The following is a 16,136-nucleotide window of genomic DNA, read 5'->3' as shown; positions in this document are numbered from 1 at the left end:
TACATGTTTAATAGTCATGTAATCCTCAATTAGGAAATAGGCACAGAAAAGTTAAGTAGCACGCCCAGCATTACCATAGCTATGAAGAGGAGGAGGCAGGATTTGGACCTAGGCAGTCTACTCCGCAGTCCATGCTCTTCCCCTCTACTTCCGTCCACCCATCCCTGCCCCATCTCAAGTGTTGCAGAGCAAAGGAGCTACTCTGTGAGATGACTTGGTCACTATCTCTCCACTTTGTGATAGTGTCCCTCTTTTATGTCTAGGACTGATAATAATACATAACTTTCCTTTCTTATTTGGACCACTGAAGGGTGGACTTTCTCTGTTCTTTAACACAGAACTACAAAGTAGTGAGCATGCCAAAATATGACAATGCATAATATAAAGTCTGAGGAAAATGTTTTGTTCTCCTTGTTTTTTTGCATATAAATTAATTTATGAAAATAGAATAGCATAGGCCTTGCTCACCTAGAGACAGGTTCTTTTTTTTTTTTGAGGAAGATTAGACCTGAGCTAACATATTCTGCCAATCCTCCTCTTTTTGCTGAGGAAGACTGGCCCTGAGCTAACATCCATCTCCATCTTCCTCTACTTTATATGTGGGACAGTGCCATGTCCGCACTCAGTATCTGAACCGGTGAACCCTGGGCCGCGGAAGCGAAACATGTCCACTTAACCACTGCGTCACCGGGACAGCCCCTAGAGACAGGTTCTTGATTCCATGTTCATAGGTGAAGAAAGGGCAGTCACATGGCGTATGGCCTAGAAGCCTTTCTACCTTCTAAGGCTGATTATCCAAAGGTCCTCTGGCATGCTGGCAGAATCCTAACTCCCATAGTCACATAGTCCCAGTTACTAGTGTCAACTGGGACTGTAACACTACTTCTCGAATCCATTCAGTCTGTGTACACCTTTGAACCCCCTTTGTTCTCAAATGTTGACAGCCTTTTCCTCAGAGAAGACACAGAAACCACAGACTGAAAATCCTCTCTTTTTCATTTCTATAGCTTATAAATCTCCCTCCACCTGTCCCATTTTCTGCTTCCTCTTACAATGAAGGAATGGTTCTTCCTCCAGTCAAAGGCCAATCCCTCCATGTGCGCTCTGGCTTCTGTCTCGTCTAGTCTTCTCAGGGAATCCACTTCTTCAGCAGAGAATCATGTCTTCTTCCTCCTGTAACTTCAGTCTCAATACTGGAGCCTCTGTATCAGTATTTAAAGAATTCCAGTCTCTGGCATCATAAAACAAACAAGAAACTGCCCTTCAATCCCACATCCCTCTGTTGGTGCCACCGTTTCTCTTTCTCCAATCATGGCAATTCTGTAAAATGGTAACTTATATAAGATCCTTCCATTTTCTTACATCTGGGACCATATCTAAGCACCTAGAATTTATGAGCTTTCCAAGAATCTATGGAAATATTAAAATCCTGTTAAAAGATGTTAGCTCAATATAATACGAAAGGAAAACTACACAAATCAAACTTGCATTTAATTATTTTCTAAGCAAAGTGAAAAAATCATGTCAACTTCTTCTTTCATTTTCACATTTAGTATTCATAAAAATTCTGTTTCCCTGAAAACAATGTGTAGGTTGGATTTTTCTCACTTCTTAAGAATTCCCAGAGATGCATAAAGATTGAAGAGAAATGTTAATCAATCATAAACTAAAAGAGTTACTTGTGGCAAAATAATTTCAAAAGCAAAAATATAGAAATCCTTTAAAGTGCATATTAAACATTTTACATCTATATGTATATTTTACAAATTAGAGTGCATTTAAAAATGTTTACATGATAGGGCGAGACTTCCAATGTAGTAACTGTACTTGCTAAGGTCACACTGATTTCCCCTTGCTCTTAGTCTGGCCAAATCCTCCTCATTCTTTAGGTTTTAGTTAAATGCTTGTTCCTCAGGTACTTCCACACATTCGGACACTCTTGACTAAGAAAGGTGTCCCCATTGTTCTTATAGTACCGTTTCACCTTCATAGCACATTACATCACAATGTTAACTTAAACATTGTCACTAAGTCCCGTTTTACCAGCTTGAAGTAAAAATGAGATAAAATTTCTATCTGGATTCATAGCTAACAATTAATTATTACTAATTTAAGCTATATGTTTAGAGAAATCCTGATAAAAGTACCACCTACAGGATATTTTGGGAGGAACAAAACAAGCTTATTTTAAAGTTCATATAGAATAAGCAAGAATAGCCAAGAAAGTCCAGGGGGTAGGGAAAGAGAGTGATGAAGGAATACTAGTTTTACTCAATATTAAAATTAAAATATTTTATAAAGCTACAATAATTGAAAGAATATGGTTAGAGTGCGATCAATAATAGATCAGCAGAACAAATAGGAAATCCAAAAGTAAACCTAAATAGATATGGAGAGTTCCTATATTTTAAGGGTGACATTTCAAATCAGTGGGGAAATAAAGGATTATTCAATGAATAGTTAGAACAATTTGGTAGCCATCTAGAATAAAGAAAGCTGGATTCTTACCTAACTCCTTACCCTAGAATAAGTTCTAAATGGATTGACAACTTCAACTTAAAAACCATAAAACTTCTAGAAGAAAAAATTGTAGAATTATTTTTCATAATCTCAGAATAAGAAAGACTTTTTAAAGCATGTCACAAAATTCAGGGGCCATAAAAGAAAAATTTATAAATTCTACCACATAAAAATAAAAACTTATGCACAGCAAAAATCTCCAAAATCAAGGTAAAAAAAACTCAAAACAAAAATTAACATAAAATATTTGCAGGTCATATGACAAAGGACTAAGATAGTGAGCTCCCAAAATGTAGTAAGAAAAGAATTACTGTCCAAATGGAAAAAGAACAAAGGATATGAACAATTAGTTAACAGAAAAGGAAATATAAATGTCTCTTACATGTATAAAAAGACAGCCTCATTTGTAGTAAGAGAAATATTAACCAAAACTACATTAAGATATCAAAGATAGCCAACATTTTCTTTCCTATTTGTGCTTGTCATTCCCCCATTGAGAGGTGGCATCTATTTTTCCACCTCCTTGAATATGAACTGACAGTGTCTTCCTTACTTTGGAGCCCTGTGCTGTTATGAAAGAAGGCCTGGCTGCTTTGCTGGAGAGGGTGAGAGCAAAGGAGCACTCTAGTGCTAGATATGTGAGTCAAAACACGGACACGCAGGAATCAGATGACTCCAGACTCAGCTGCCATCTGACTGCAAGCAAATTAGAGACCTTGAGCAATAACCATCCAGCTGAGCTCAGTCATCCCAAAGAGACAACAGATATTAAGAGGTTGTTATTTTAAGCCACTACATTTTACGGTGGTTTTTTATACAGAAATAGATAATACAAACAGTGTTATTCACTTATTACCAGGCTAAATTGTGAAAATACACTATTTGGTGAAAGTGTGAGAAAAGAGTGCTCTCATACACTGCTGGTGGGAGTGTAAATTGGTAAAACTCTTATGGAAGTCAAGTTGGCAATATCTATTTAAATTTAAATTTACAAAATCTGTGACCAAGCAATCCTACTTCTAAGAACATATTCTACTGATATAATTTTATAAGAGTAAAATGACCTAAGTATGAGCCTGTTTATTGCAGCACTGCTTATCAGCGGAAAAAATAAAAATGGCCTAAATACTCATCAACTGGGGATTGAATAAACATTATCATAATTCATACAAAAGAATACTACTTGGCTGGCAAAAAGAATGGGGAAGCACTTTATATTCTGATATGGAACAATTTCCAAGATATATTATCTAAAATGCAAGATACAGAATTTGTGTAAGAAATGGAGAGAAAAGAATATTTACCACATTCACTTTACTCTAAGGTGTATTTTTTTCAAAGATTTTTTATTTTTCCTTTTTCTCCCCAAAGGCCCTCAGTACATAGTTGTGTATTTTTACTTGTGTGTCCTTCTAGTTGTGGCATGTGGGATGCCGCCTCAGCATGGCCTGATGAGCGCTGCCATGTCTGTGCCCAGGATTCGAACTGGTGAAACCCTGGGCCGCTGAAGTGGAGTGCGCAGACATTTTTTTCAAACCAACGAAACACTGGGCTGCCGAAGCAGAGCTTGCGAACTTAAATACTCGGCCACAGGGCCGGCCCCCTCTATGATGTATTTTATATACCACAATGGAAAAATTGCTGTCACTTGTATCATACCATCAACTGTGAGATACATTCTCACAGTGAGACCATTTCACTTCAATGAACTGGAAAAAGAAGAGCAAAATAAACCCAATAAGTGGGAAGAAAGGAAATAATACAGATTAGAGTAGAGATAAATGAAATACAGGATAAAAAAAATAGAGAGAATCAATAAAACAAAAAGTTGGCTCTATGAAAAGATCAACAAATTTGACAAAACTTTACCTAAACGCACATGAAAAAAAACATAGAAAACTCAGGGGCCGGCCCAGTGGTGCAGTGGTTAAGTTCACACATTCTGCTTCTTAGCAGCCCGGGGTTCGCCGGTTCGGATCATGGGTGCGGACATGGCACCACTTGACAGGCTTTGCTGTGGTAGGCGTCCCACGTATGAACTGGAGGAAGATGGGCATGGCTGTTAGCTCAGGGCCAGTCTTCCTCAGCAAAAAGAGGAGGATTGGCAGTAGTTAGCTCAGGGCTAATCTCACTCAAAAAGAAAAAAAGGTAGAAAACTCAAATTGCTAAAATCAGAAACAAAAGTGGGACATTACTACTGACCCTACAGAAATAAAAAGAATTATAAGAGAATACTATTGACCTTTGTATCCCTGCCAATGAGATAACCTAGATGAAAAGGTCAAGTTCCTAAAACACATAAACTACCAAAACTGACTCAAGAACAGACAATCTGAATACAGCTATAACAAGTAAAATTTTGAATCAGTAATCAAAATACTATCCACCAAGGAAAAAAAAGTCCAGGACAAGATAGCTGCACTGGTGAATGCTATCAAACATTTAAAGAAGAATTAACACCAATTCTTCTCAAATACTTCTAAAAAGAGAAAGAGGGAACAGTTCCTAACGCATTCTATGAGTCAAGTATTACTCTGATACCAAAGCCAGTCGAAGACATCACCAGAAAACCACAGATCAATATATATACAAAAGTTCTAAACAAAATATTAGCAAACCAAATCCAGCAGCATATTAAAAAGATTATATACCATAACCAAGTGGGATTATCCCAGGAATGCAAGGATGGATAAACATACAAAAATCAATGTAATACACCATATTAATACCATGAAGGAAAAAGCCACATGATCATCTCAGTTGATGGAGAAAAATGATTTGATAACATACAAGCCCTTTCATGATGAAAACAGTCAATAAACTAGGAATAGAAGAGAATCTTCTCAACTTGATAAAGGGAATCTGTGAAAAACCCACAGCTAAAATTGTACTTAGTGGTGGGGCTGGCCCAGTGCTGCAGCAGTTAAGTTCTCAGGTTCTGCTTCAGTGGCCCGGGGTGCACCAGTTTGGGTCCTGGGTGCAGAAGTGGCACCGCTTGGCAAGCCATGCTGTGGTAGGCATCCCACATATAAAGTAGAGGAAGATGGGCACGGATGTTAGGTCAGGGCCAGTCTTCCTCAGCAAAAAGAGGAGGATTGGCAGCAGATGTTAGCTCAGGGCTAATCTTCCTCAAAAAACAAAAACTTGTACTTAGTGGTAACAGACTGAAGATTTCTCTCTAAAATCAGGAACAAGATGAGGATGTCTGATCTCATCACTTCTATTTAACATTGTACTGGAAGTTCTAGCCAGGGCAATTAGGCTAAACAAAGGAATAAAAAGCATCCAAATTGGGAAGGAAGAAGTAAAATGATCCCAACTCACAGAAAACATGATCATAAATATAGAAAATCCTAAAGAGGGGCTGGCCCCATGGCCGAGTGTTTAGGTTCATGCACTCTGCTTTGGTGGCACAGGGTTTTGCCGGTTCGAATCCTGGGTGCAGACATGGCACCACTCATCAGGCCATGCTGAGGCAGCGTCCCACATGCCACAACTAGAAGGATGCACAATTAAAAATACACAACTATGTACTGGGGAGCTTTGGGGAGAAAACAGAAAAGTAAAATCTTTAAAAAAAAAAGAAAATTCTAAAGAATCTACATACACCAAAAAAACTATGAGAGCTAATAAACTAATACAACAAAGTTGCAAAACACAAGATCAACATACTGAAATCAACCATATTTCTACACACTAGTAATAAACAATCTAGAAATGAAATTAAGAAATCAGGTACATTTACAATAGCATCAAAAAGAATATTTTCTTGGGGAATAAATTTAATAAAGGAGGTGCAAGAATTGAACTCTGAAATCTATAAAACATGTTGAAAGAAATTAAAGAAGACCTAAATAAATGGAAAGATATCTCACATTCATGGAGTGGATATTTAATATTGTTAAGATGGCACTACTCTCCAAATTGATCTATATATTCAATGTAATCTCTATCAAAATTTCAACCACCAATTTTTTGCAAAACTGGACAGTTTGATCCTAAAATTCATATGGAATTGCAAGAGACCCTGAAAAGCTGAAACAATCTTGAAAAAGAAGAACAAAGTTAGAAGACTCACACTTTCCAAAACTTTCTTCAAAGCTAGAGTAATTAAAAGAGTGTGGTAGTGGAATAAGGACAGACATATAGATCAATGGAATAGAATTTAGAGTCCAGAAATAAATCTATTCATATATGGTCAACTGATTTTCAACAAACAAGCTGAGACCATTCAAGGGGGAAACAATAGATTCTTCAACAAATGATTCTGGGATGACTGAATATCCACATTCAAAGGAATGAAGTTGGTGTCTTTACTCACATCATATGAAAAAATTAATTTAAAATGGATCAATGACCTAAATGTAAAAGCAAAACTACAAAACTCTTAGAAGAAAACATAGAAGTAAATCTTTATGATCTTGGATTTGGCAATAGGTTCTTAGGTATGACAACAAAAGCACAAGCAACAAAAGAAAAAAATAGGTAAGCTCAACTTCAAGAAAAATTAGTAAGTTTTGTGCATGAACAGACACTATTAAGAAAGTGAAAAGATAACCCACAAAATGGGAGAAAATGTTTGCAAACCATATCTCTGATATGGATCTAGTATGCAGAATTAGAACTCTTAAAACTCAACAACAAAAAAGACAAACAAATCTAAAACTGGCCCAAGGTGATAGTTGTACAGCACTGTGAATGCACTTAATGCCACTTTTAAAAATGGTTAAAATAATAAATTTTATGTTATATATATTTTACTACACAGAAAAAATTGCCAAAAAGGGGGTGGGGGGATCAAAAGACTTAAGTAGACATTTCTCCAAGGAAAATATACAAATGGGCAATAAGATTCTCAAGATTGTTAATCATTAGGGAAATACTATTCAAAACCACCTCACACCCACTAGGATAGCTATAATAATAATTTTCAAAAAGGAAAATAAAAGTTGGGGAGCATGTGGTACATTGCTCATGGAAATGTAAACAGCTGTAGCCACTGTGAAAACAGGTCGGATGTTCCTGAAAAAAGTTGAGTCCACTTAATACAATGTCCTTGTGATCCAGAGTCCTAGTCCTAGGTATACACCTAAGAGAACTGACAACAAGAGTTCAAACAATAACTTGTATGTGAATGTTCATAGCAGTACTATTCGTAATAGCCAAAAAGTGGAGACAACCCAAATGTTCAACTGACAAATTGTTAGTGCTGCCTGAAAGCTAACATAAATGCAGCCCTTGGTTAACATAGGTCAGCATGAGGGAAGCCATCTTATAGAAGGGAACCACTGAGGACTTTAAATGACCCCAAGCCACAAGACACCCCCACTCCTTGTCAGCAATACTCTGGGTTGCACATAACCTAGATAAGTATACACCTGCTTGTGAGAAATATGCATGCTCTTCTATTTTTGTAGTCTTGGCCTATACTTAGACCTCCCTATTTCAATAAGGCAATAATTTTGTTCTCTTAAGTTTTCCCAGGGATGTAACAACCCTGAGGAGAAAGCCTTCTGCTGGGATCTGTCACCAGTGACAAGAGGAAGGGATGATCTGGAGTCCCAAGGACTACAACACCAGATGGTCCACATCCTGAGACCCCTGCCCCTTCAGCCCATTTGCTCTATATAACTGCTTCAAAATTTTGTAGTTTTAAGATGGTTCATTAGGACACTAGTCTGCCATCTTCCCCCTTGCTGGCAAGCTGTAATAAAGACCCTTTTCTCTCCTATCACCTTGCCTCTGGACTGTTGGCTTGTTTTTGCAGCCAGCAGAAGGCCCCTTTTGGCTGTTACAAAATGAATAAACAAAATGTGGTATTATCCATTTAAAAGAATAGTTTTAGCCATAAAATGGAATGAAGTACTGATACATGCCAAAAGAACCTTGGAAACAATATAGTAAGTTACAGAAGTCATACACAAAGGCCATATATCATAGGATTCCATTAAAATGAAATGCCCAGGACAGGCAAACGCACAGAGACAGCCAATTAGCGGTTGCCGGGGCTGGAGGGAGAAGGGATTAAGCAGTCACTCCTCAATGAGTAGGGGTTTCTTTTAAGGGTGGAGGTGATGATGGGTACCCAACCTTATGAATATACTAAAAGCCACTGAATTGTACAATATAAAATATTTAAAACAGTGAATTATATGTTAAGCGAAGTTCATCTTAGTTTTTAAAAACAGAAGATGCCACAGGATATACCCTTTCTTCCAATTACTTTCTTCCAAGTACTTGAACTAGAAGAAAAAAAAAATGGCGAAAATACACAAAATGGCGGCGGCCTCATCAGATCACGTGACTGCAGATTCTTTCCTTCCCACACTCTCAAAGTCTTTCCGTTAGAGCTTGCGCGTTGACACAGTCCTGCTTATTGTTATGCAAAGCCAAGGTAACCCTTCTTAGGCGCGCTCTGGTTCTAGCCGCGTAGTGAAAGAGGTGGGCGTACGGAAGGCGAGCTGAGGAGCGCGCACGTAGAACGTATATCCGTAAGCGCCGTTCCCCGGAGAGACCGGGAGGAGGGGAGAGGCGTGGAGGAACAGGGGGAAGTTGGCGCATGCGCCTAAGGCTGATGGGTTTGAAATGGCTTCGGTGTTAGCCGGGACCCGATTCAGGTGAAGGTCTGGTCCTCGCGGTTGGAGCGGCGGGCCGCCGAGCCGGCGTTCTTAACGTCCTGTCGGATCTGCGAAAGCGTCGGGAGCCACCGTTTTGGTAGCACGGCGTCCATAGGCCGGCGACGGTGGGACTCGTGGGACTGGGGCGGGAGGGACGCCGTCCCTTTTGTGCGGGTCGGAGCAGGCCCCGCGCGGCCGGCCCCTCCCCCACGCCTCGCTCTTTTGCCCGCGGCCCCTCAGGTGCCCGCAGCGGCGCTCGGCCTCGGCCTGGCGGTCCCGGAGTGACTGCCGGTCGCCCTCGTTCCTGAGCCGCCGCGGCTTTAGCCTGCTGGTTTCCGGCCCGGGGCGTCGGGGCAGCGGCGGCGGCGCGGCTTTTCGGGGATGGAGGCTTTCTCCGCCCGGCCCGGACGTTAAGGGGACCCGGGCTCCCAGTATCACCCCTCTTGGCGCCGCTCCCAGTCCTGTGGGACGGAGGAGTCCGCCTTCTTTGGTCTGCGGCCCGCGAGCAGCCGGGGTTGGAGGAAGATGGATGGCAGAGCTCCGGCCTGTCTGAGGCGCGGGGGGAAGGCGAGGGGGCGCGGGCTGAGATCTTCGCCTTTTCTGGCCTGATTTTGGGGGAGGGGTTTTCAGGGCGGTTCTTGAAGGCGCATCCGTTAATTCAACTGTCTTTCCCCTCGAGGGTAGGGAGAGAAAAGGAGCCCCCAGTTCCTTTCCTGCTCGAAAAAGTAAGGAGATGTTCGTTAGCTAAATGGTATTCTTAAATAACTTTATTCTGTTTCGTCCCAATTTCCGTTACTGATTTCATCACTTTCATTCCCCAGCTCTGCCAAAAGAAACACGCAGGCGATATTGCCTTTGAACATAAAGCTGTGAACTTATTGTTAAGAATTGGGGAGACCACAGCGATGGTCTTGTGTAGTCTCCGAAAGAAGTGCCTTTTTTGTAAGGCTTCCCCTAATGTCATATAATTGGGTTCTTTTGGTGAACTACTTGACGTAAAATGTTTTCGCTGCATGTTGGACATTCACATGGCCCCTTATTATTTATACCCAGATCTATGAAGATGCCCCTGACAAATATTTCTTTAAAATAATACTTTTATGATAGTTATAGTTTGGTTGAACTTTAAAATGTGAATCCTTTCTTAATAGATCGCTGCTCTAGAAGAAAAACGAGGGAAGGTTTTTTTCCTCTTTCATCATGGCTCAGTTTGGAGGACAGAAGAATCCGCCATGGGCTACTCAGTTTACAGCCACTGCGGTATCGCAGCCAGGTCAGGCCACTGAACGCATGGACTGTAAATGTGGGGAGGACGTGTTCTAACTATGAGAGTTAGGCTATGCCTAATATTGTAAAATGTTCGCAAATAATGTGTCTTTTATTTGTGGAGCTTCTAAAAATTCATAGATGAACCAGCAAAAAAATCTGTTTTACACAACAGTTTGGACAGTTTTATAGTTTTTCAAACAGTAAATTGATTAACTTTTAATTGATTCTCATTCGTTACATAGAGTTTACCTCATTTGGTATGTTAAGGTGTCGATATTCATTCACAAGTTATGTTTAAAAATAAATGTAAAAATCCATACTTTATGAAACGTTCTGTACGATTGTGGTTTTCACTTGTTTGGTTTTAAAGTAGAAAAATGAACTCTAAAGAATTTATCAAGTAAAGGAAAAAGATAGATATAAAAGGAGCAACAGAATATTTACATTTTCAAAATAAACAATGTCATTGAACATATTTGTTTCGGTAAGTTTCTTCTCATTGCTCGTAGGAAGAAATTTTTTCTACCGTTTCTTGACTTAACGGTTTGAACCTTAAAACAATTAAGTTTCCCAAGGATTCTGTAGAATGAAGTTTTGAGTTTCTTTGAATACTCAGAAAAGTTTCAGGTTATTCTGTTAAATTGATTTATGACATATCTGATACTAGTTTTTTGCTGTGTTTTACTTAAAATATGTATTTTGTAATTCGAGAGGTCAGTTGCAGAGGCGCTGTGATCTTCTAACTTGGATGTTCTAAAATTTGATGGACGTGATTATCTAGTTATGTAGGCGACCTTTCTCCTTAAAGAAATGGACACTAGGGTTTTTATTTTAATTACTCTTTATTTGGGGGTTAAATGGTCTATAGTTAGTCCTGTAGGCAAGTGGAAATAGTATGAAATAATAGTTAGAGATTATATTTAATTCATATCCAAATATCTCTCCTCTATGTTAAATAATGGAGAACCTGGTAGTGACTTACTGATGAAACAGGAATTAATTAGCAACTACTGTGTGTCCAGACACAAGTGCTATATACTGGTATTTTGGTAAAGTAAACATGTTTTACCTGGCTTTTTCTACATATAATTTGTTTTAAATTTATATCTGTATTGTTCCACTAAAATAGCCATTATGGTAGAATTCTGTTGTTTATAGCTCTTAACATTTGTATTGTAATTACTTAAATATACATTATACTCTCTCGTTTTTATTTTAAGACTGAGCAAAGGAAAGACCAAAGGTTTATAAAACTTGGCAAAGACAGGGACCAGCATGGTGGCACAGCGGTTAAGTGCGCACGTTCTGCTTCTCTGCGGCCTGGGGTTCGCTGGTTTGGATCCCAGGTGCAGACATGGCACCGCTTGGCACACCATGCTGTGGTAGGTGTCCCACGTATAAAGCAGAGGATGATGGGAAACGATGTTAGCTCAGGGCCAGTCTTCCTCAAGCAACAACAACAACAACAAAACTTGTCAAAGACAGTCAATTGTATATATAGGTCTCTGTTTCCATATTTGGCAAGAGAGGATCCAAATGTAAATAATAAAATTTGTGCAAATAGAGCTTGTATTTGTGCTGTAAGAAATTATTTACAGATTTTCTTGGCCCTATCATTAATCAGAGTTCAAAATCTGAAATTTTATTGATACTTCATGACTTCAGTAAGTAAGCAGGTGTTTTGTTAGTATCTACACTTACCTTACCTATAGAAATCCTGGAGTAGGTTCTAAATGAAACTCCGTAGTGATACTTTTTAAAAAAAATATTTAGTTTCTAGGTGTTGTATTTTGAGCGCTTCCTCAAAGCCTGATGTTTTCTTGCCTTCATTTTAAAGTCTTTTTGAGTATTATTTTGTCTTATTAAAGCTGATTCTCAGCGCCATGCAAATTTCTTCAGAGTTAAGTTTTTTTCAATCCTGAGGGAATTAAAATGTCTTATTTACACCTAACCTCAATGGAGAACTTTTTAACCTAGTATAATACCTTACATTTTCTCCTTTAAGTTTTCTCCTGGCGGCTTCAAATATAATTTGAGAAGAAATTTGAAAAGAACAAAGGACCTAAAAGGACTTAATTAGGGTAATAGTGTAGGCGTCAGTTTAAAAAATATATAGGTACCGATTGAAACATGCCAGATACATTAGTATCAGAGGCCACTGTCATAAATCAGATGATCTTTTAACAGAAAAAGGTTAACTGAATAATTCAACTCGATGAAATATTTTGATCTTTCTGCCTGTATTTCTGACTCATTTTTTCCTGAAAGCATGTAAAAATTACCACAATTTCCTTTTTCTATATAGCTTAACATGGTTTTGTTCAGCTAATGCCTTTGCTATTCCATTTTCTAACAAAGTTATTTTGCATTTGTACTAACTGGAAATTCTCAACTAACCAGTGATTTGAAAATTTCAGTGCATTCATATAGATGAGATATTTAAAATAATATTAAAAACTTGGGGGGCCGGCCCGGTGGCACAGAGGTTAAGTTTGCATGTTCCGCTTCTCGGCAGCCCGAGATTCGTTGGTTCGGATCCCTGGTGCAGACATGGCACCACTTGGCAAGCCATGCTGTGGTAGGCGTCCCACATGTAAAGGGAAGGAAGATGGGCATGGATGTTAGCTCAGGGCCAGTCTTCCTCAAAAAAGAAAAAAAAAACCTTAAAGCTTTCACACTAGCAGTTTATTGCTGAAATCTGTTGTAAAATTGAAGATCAGTATTGTAATTGTTTCTGATTAATTTTAATGCTGAGCCTGTTTAGTTAGAGTCAGTAATTCCTAGATGGCATTATTTGTCACCTTTAATTTTCTTTTCCATATTCAATCATATCAAACCTTGACTTTTTTCCCCTTTGAAAATGCCTTGACTGTACTCCTCCATTTACATTTAGACTCTTGCACTTCACATTTGGGTAACTGCAGCAGTGGCAGCTGTCTCTTGCCTCCAGCTCTTTTTTAAAAATTTTTATTTTTTTCCTTTTTCTCCCCAAAGCCCCCCAGTACATAGTTGTATATTCTTTGTTGTGGGTCCTTCTAGTTGTGGCATGTGGGACGCTGCCTCAGCGTCGTTTGACGAGCAGTGCCATGTCCGTGCCCAGGATTCGAACCAACGAAACACTGGGCCGCCTGCAGCGGAGCACGTGAACTTAACCACTCGGGCACAGGGCCAGCCCCAATTGCCTATAGCTCTTATGTCAGAGTTTCTCACCTAACTTTCAGGCCCTTCCATACTTTTTCCCAAACCTTTATATCCTAATCCGTAGTGCTTACCATAGATCCTTTGTTTAAGTCTGGAAGCTCTTCCGGTCTCTCACTTGGTGGTGATGCTCTATATGTATTACCCTTTATTTAGTTTTAACTGCTTTTACTGGCTTTCTCTTAAGCTTACTTACTGGATATGCTGCTGCTTGTTGCTCCGCCAGCTCCAATATATCTGTCAGATGTATTGATATTCCTAAAGCATAATTCCTATCTAAATCACAGAATTTTTCAAAGCTGGATGGAGCCTGAGCTAGCTTCTGTGTCAACTCCTCTCTGACAGATGATGATATTGAGCCTTAGAACGATGAAGAAATTTCTTTAGGTCTCATAGAATGTCACAGAAGAGTCAATGTTAGGACCTCGGAGTTGTGGTTCATTGTATCTTCCATTACTCTATTATTCATTTGCAAAAATATCTTTAAGGACTTTTAGAATACCAAGGTCTTCTGTGTTTCCAGCCCCATTTCTCGTTTCTTCCACACTGAAATACTTGTTCTCAACATTTACGCTGTTTTTCCATCTCCTAGCTAAAGTGCTATGGTGTGTATTCAGTGGCAGTCCTACTTGGGACCAGAGCTTTTAGGTTTGAAGGCACAACAGTTTTCTGTTGTTTAAAGAGACGTTGAGAGACAGAGCTGGTAAACCACTGATTGAATCTTTAAATAGCCCTTAGATCGATTATATTGACTAAGGGTACCTTCCATATGTTTGACTCTACATATTTGCATGTGTACATGTATATAATTGCAACACTATTTAAGTGTGGGGGTGGATTTCGCAGATTCAGACCTACTTTCTCCCTCAGTTCTTTTGACCATTTGTGAGATGACTGCATTCTGGCTATAGAGAAAAATGAACTAGTTCAGAAGTTAGAACTAGTGATATGTGGTGCATTAACACAGGTGACTGAAGCTAATACCAGTACGGTGTTTTAACTGTGACTCCATTTTTCCTGTGTCTTCATTGTGGTCCAAGTGGTCATTTTCTAAAACCGCAGTCTCTTGAATCAGCAGCTGAAATTGTTAAATTCCAAGATTGATGGTCTTTTTCAAACAAATAATAGCTGATGTACTGTGTATACTTCACTTACATTAATTAACCCTTAATAGAGGTGGGTGTTTCAAACTCCTTTGGGAGAAAAGGAGGATTGCTACTGGTGTGGGCTTACCCTTTTTAGATCGTATTAGTGCTATGTAATAGCAAATTGTCTCTAAAACTTTTTTTTTAAGTAAAAGCACATAAAATCTATTAAGGCACGTTGTCGATGCATATTTTTTTCCTCGTCCTCTGAGCGTGCCGTGTGCTTTCATCCAGTGAGAGCTGCATGAACGTACCATACCATGAGCCAGTGAGTGCCCCATCTCTGTCCTGAGTTGACTATACGACACTTGAATGTTTATGCACTTGTGGCTTCTCTTGTACGTGTGTTTTATGATCTGGGAAATAGTTTTGATCTGTCATAGCTAAAAATGTATTGAAAGTAACAGTGAGAGTTGGAGTGTTAACTTTGGGTGATACAAGTCTCCTTGATGGGGTCGAGAACTAGGTAAATATCAGAGGCAATTAGGGATGGAAGGAATCTTATGATGTTTTACAAATGGTATCTTCAGCTGCCTAGGAGGGTTGACCAACAATTGCTTGAAGAGACTGGCCAAGATTACTAGTCATTACTTCAGTGGGAGTTCAGGAGAGTGGAAGAGCTATAGTCTGCTAGGATATTGATCTTTATAGAGACTGTAAGAACCGTGTATAACATTGATTTAGTTAAGGCTTTGCCTCTTTCTTATGGAACAGCACTGTCCACTAAGTAGAACTTTCTGTGATGATGGATAAATTCTGTACCAATCTTCATTGTCTCATAGGGTAGCCACTATCCAGATATGGCTATTGAGCACTTGAAATGTGGGTTAGTGTGACTGAGGAACTGAATCTCTAATTTTATTTAATTTTCTAATTTTTATTTAATTTTCACTAAGGTGAAATACCTGCACATGGCTGGTAACTAGTTTAGGGAACAATGCAATTATAGAAGATTACAACACTTGGAACATGTTATATTTAAAATACTATTTTGTGCCTTAATTTCTTCTTTTATTGACATCTTCATGACTTATTTATTTTCATATCCCTAGAAGTGTGTACCTTTTGACACCCTTCATTTCTTGTTCTTCATTTCTTATTTTTAATGCCTTAATTTTTTTTTGTGATATTCTTTTTTTTTTAAGATTTTATTTTTCTTTCTTCTCCCCAAAGCCCCCCAGTACATAGTTGTATATTTTAGTTGTGGGTCCTCCTAGTTGTGGCACATGGGATGCTGCCTCACCATGGCCTGACGAGTGGTGATAGGTCTGCGCCCAGGAATTGAACCAGTGAAACCCTGGGCCGTTGAAGCAGAGCGTGTGAACTTAGCCACTCAACCACGAGGCTGGCCCCATAATGCCTTAATTTCTTATTCTTAAAAGGTAAC

The 16,136-nt window shown here is 39.0% G+C and overlaps 1 protein-coding gene across 5 annotated transcripts in view; it reads left to right on the top strand.

The window, feature by feature from the left end:
* The first annotated feature begins 9,048 nt into the window (after positions 1 to 9,048).
* The window catches only part of CCAR1 (cell division cycle and apoptosis regulator 1), a 47,980-nt gene continuing 40,892 nt past the window's right edge, over positions 9,049 to 16,136 (top strand). The window contains exons 1-3 of one of the 5 annotated variants that reach the window (XM_046653468.1): positions 9,050 to 9,262; positions 9,822 to 9,862; positions 10,289 to 10,410. In XM_046653468.1, the coding sequence (XP_046509424.1) occupies positions 10,338 to 10,410 (73 nt within the window). In that variant the 5' untranslated portion in view covers positions 9,050 to 9,262; positions 9,822 to 9,862; positions 10,289 to 10,337. Of the gene's footprint in view, positions 9,263 to 9,821; positions 9,863 to 10,288; positions 10,411 to 16,136 lie in introns of all 5 variants that reach the window. The other 4 variants (XM_046653471.1, XM_046653469.1, XM_046653466.1 and 1 more) reach the window with 4 other exon arrangements.

The sequence above is a fragment of the Equus quagga genome, chromosome 2 (genome assembly GCF_021613505.1).
Source record: "Equus quagga isolate Etosha38 chromosome 2, UCLA_HA_Equagga_1.0, whole genome shotgun sequence".
In the NCBI taxonomy this organism is placed as follows: Eukaryota; Metazoa; Chordata; class Mammalia; order Perissodactyla; family Equidae; genus Equus; species Equus quagga.
The sequence above is the reverse complement of the archived record's forward strand: the minus strand, read 5'-3'. Positions and strand labels throughout refer to the sequence as shown.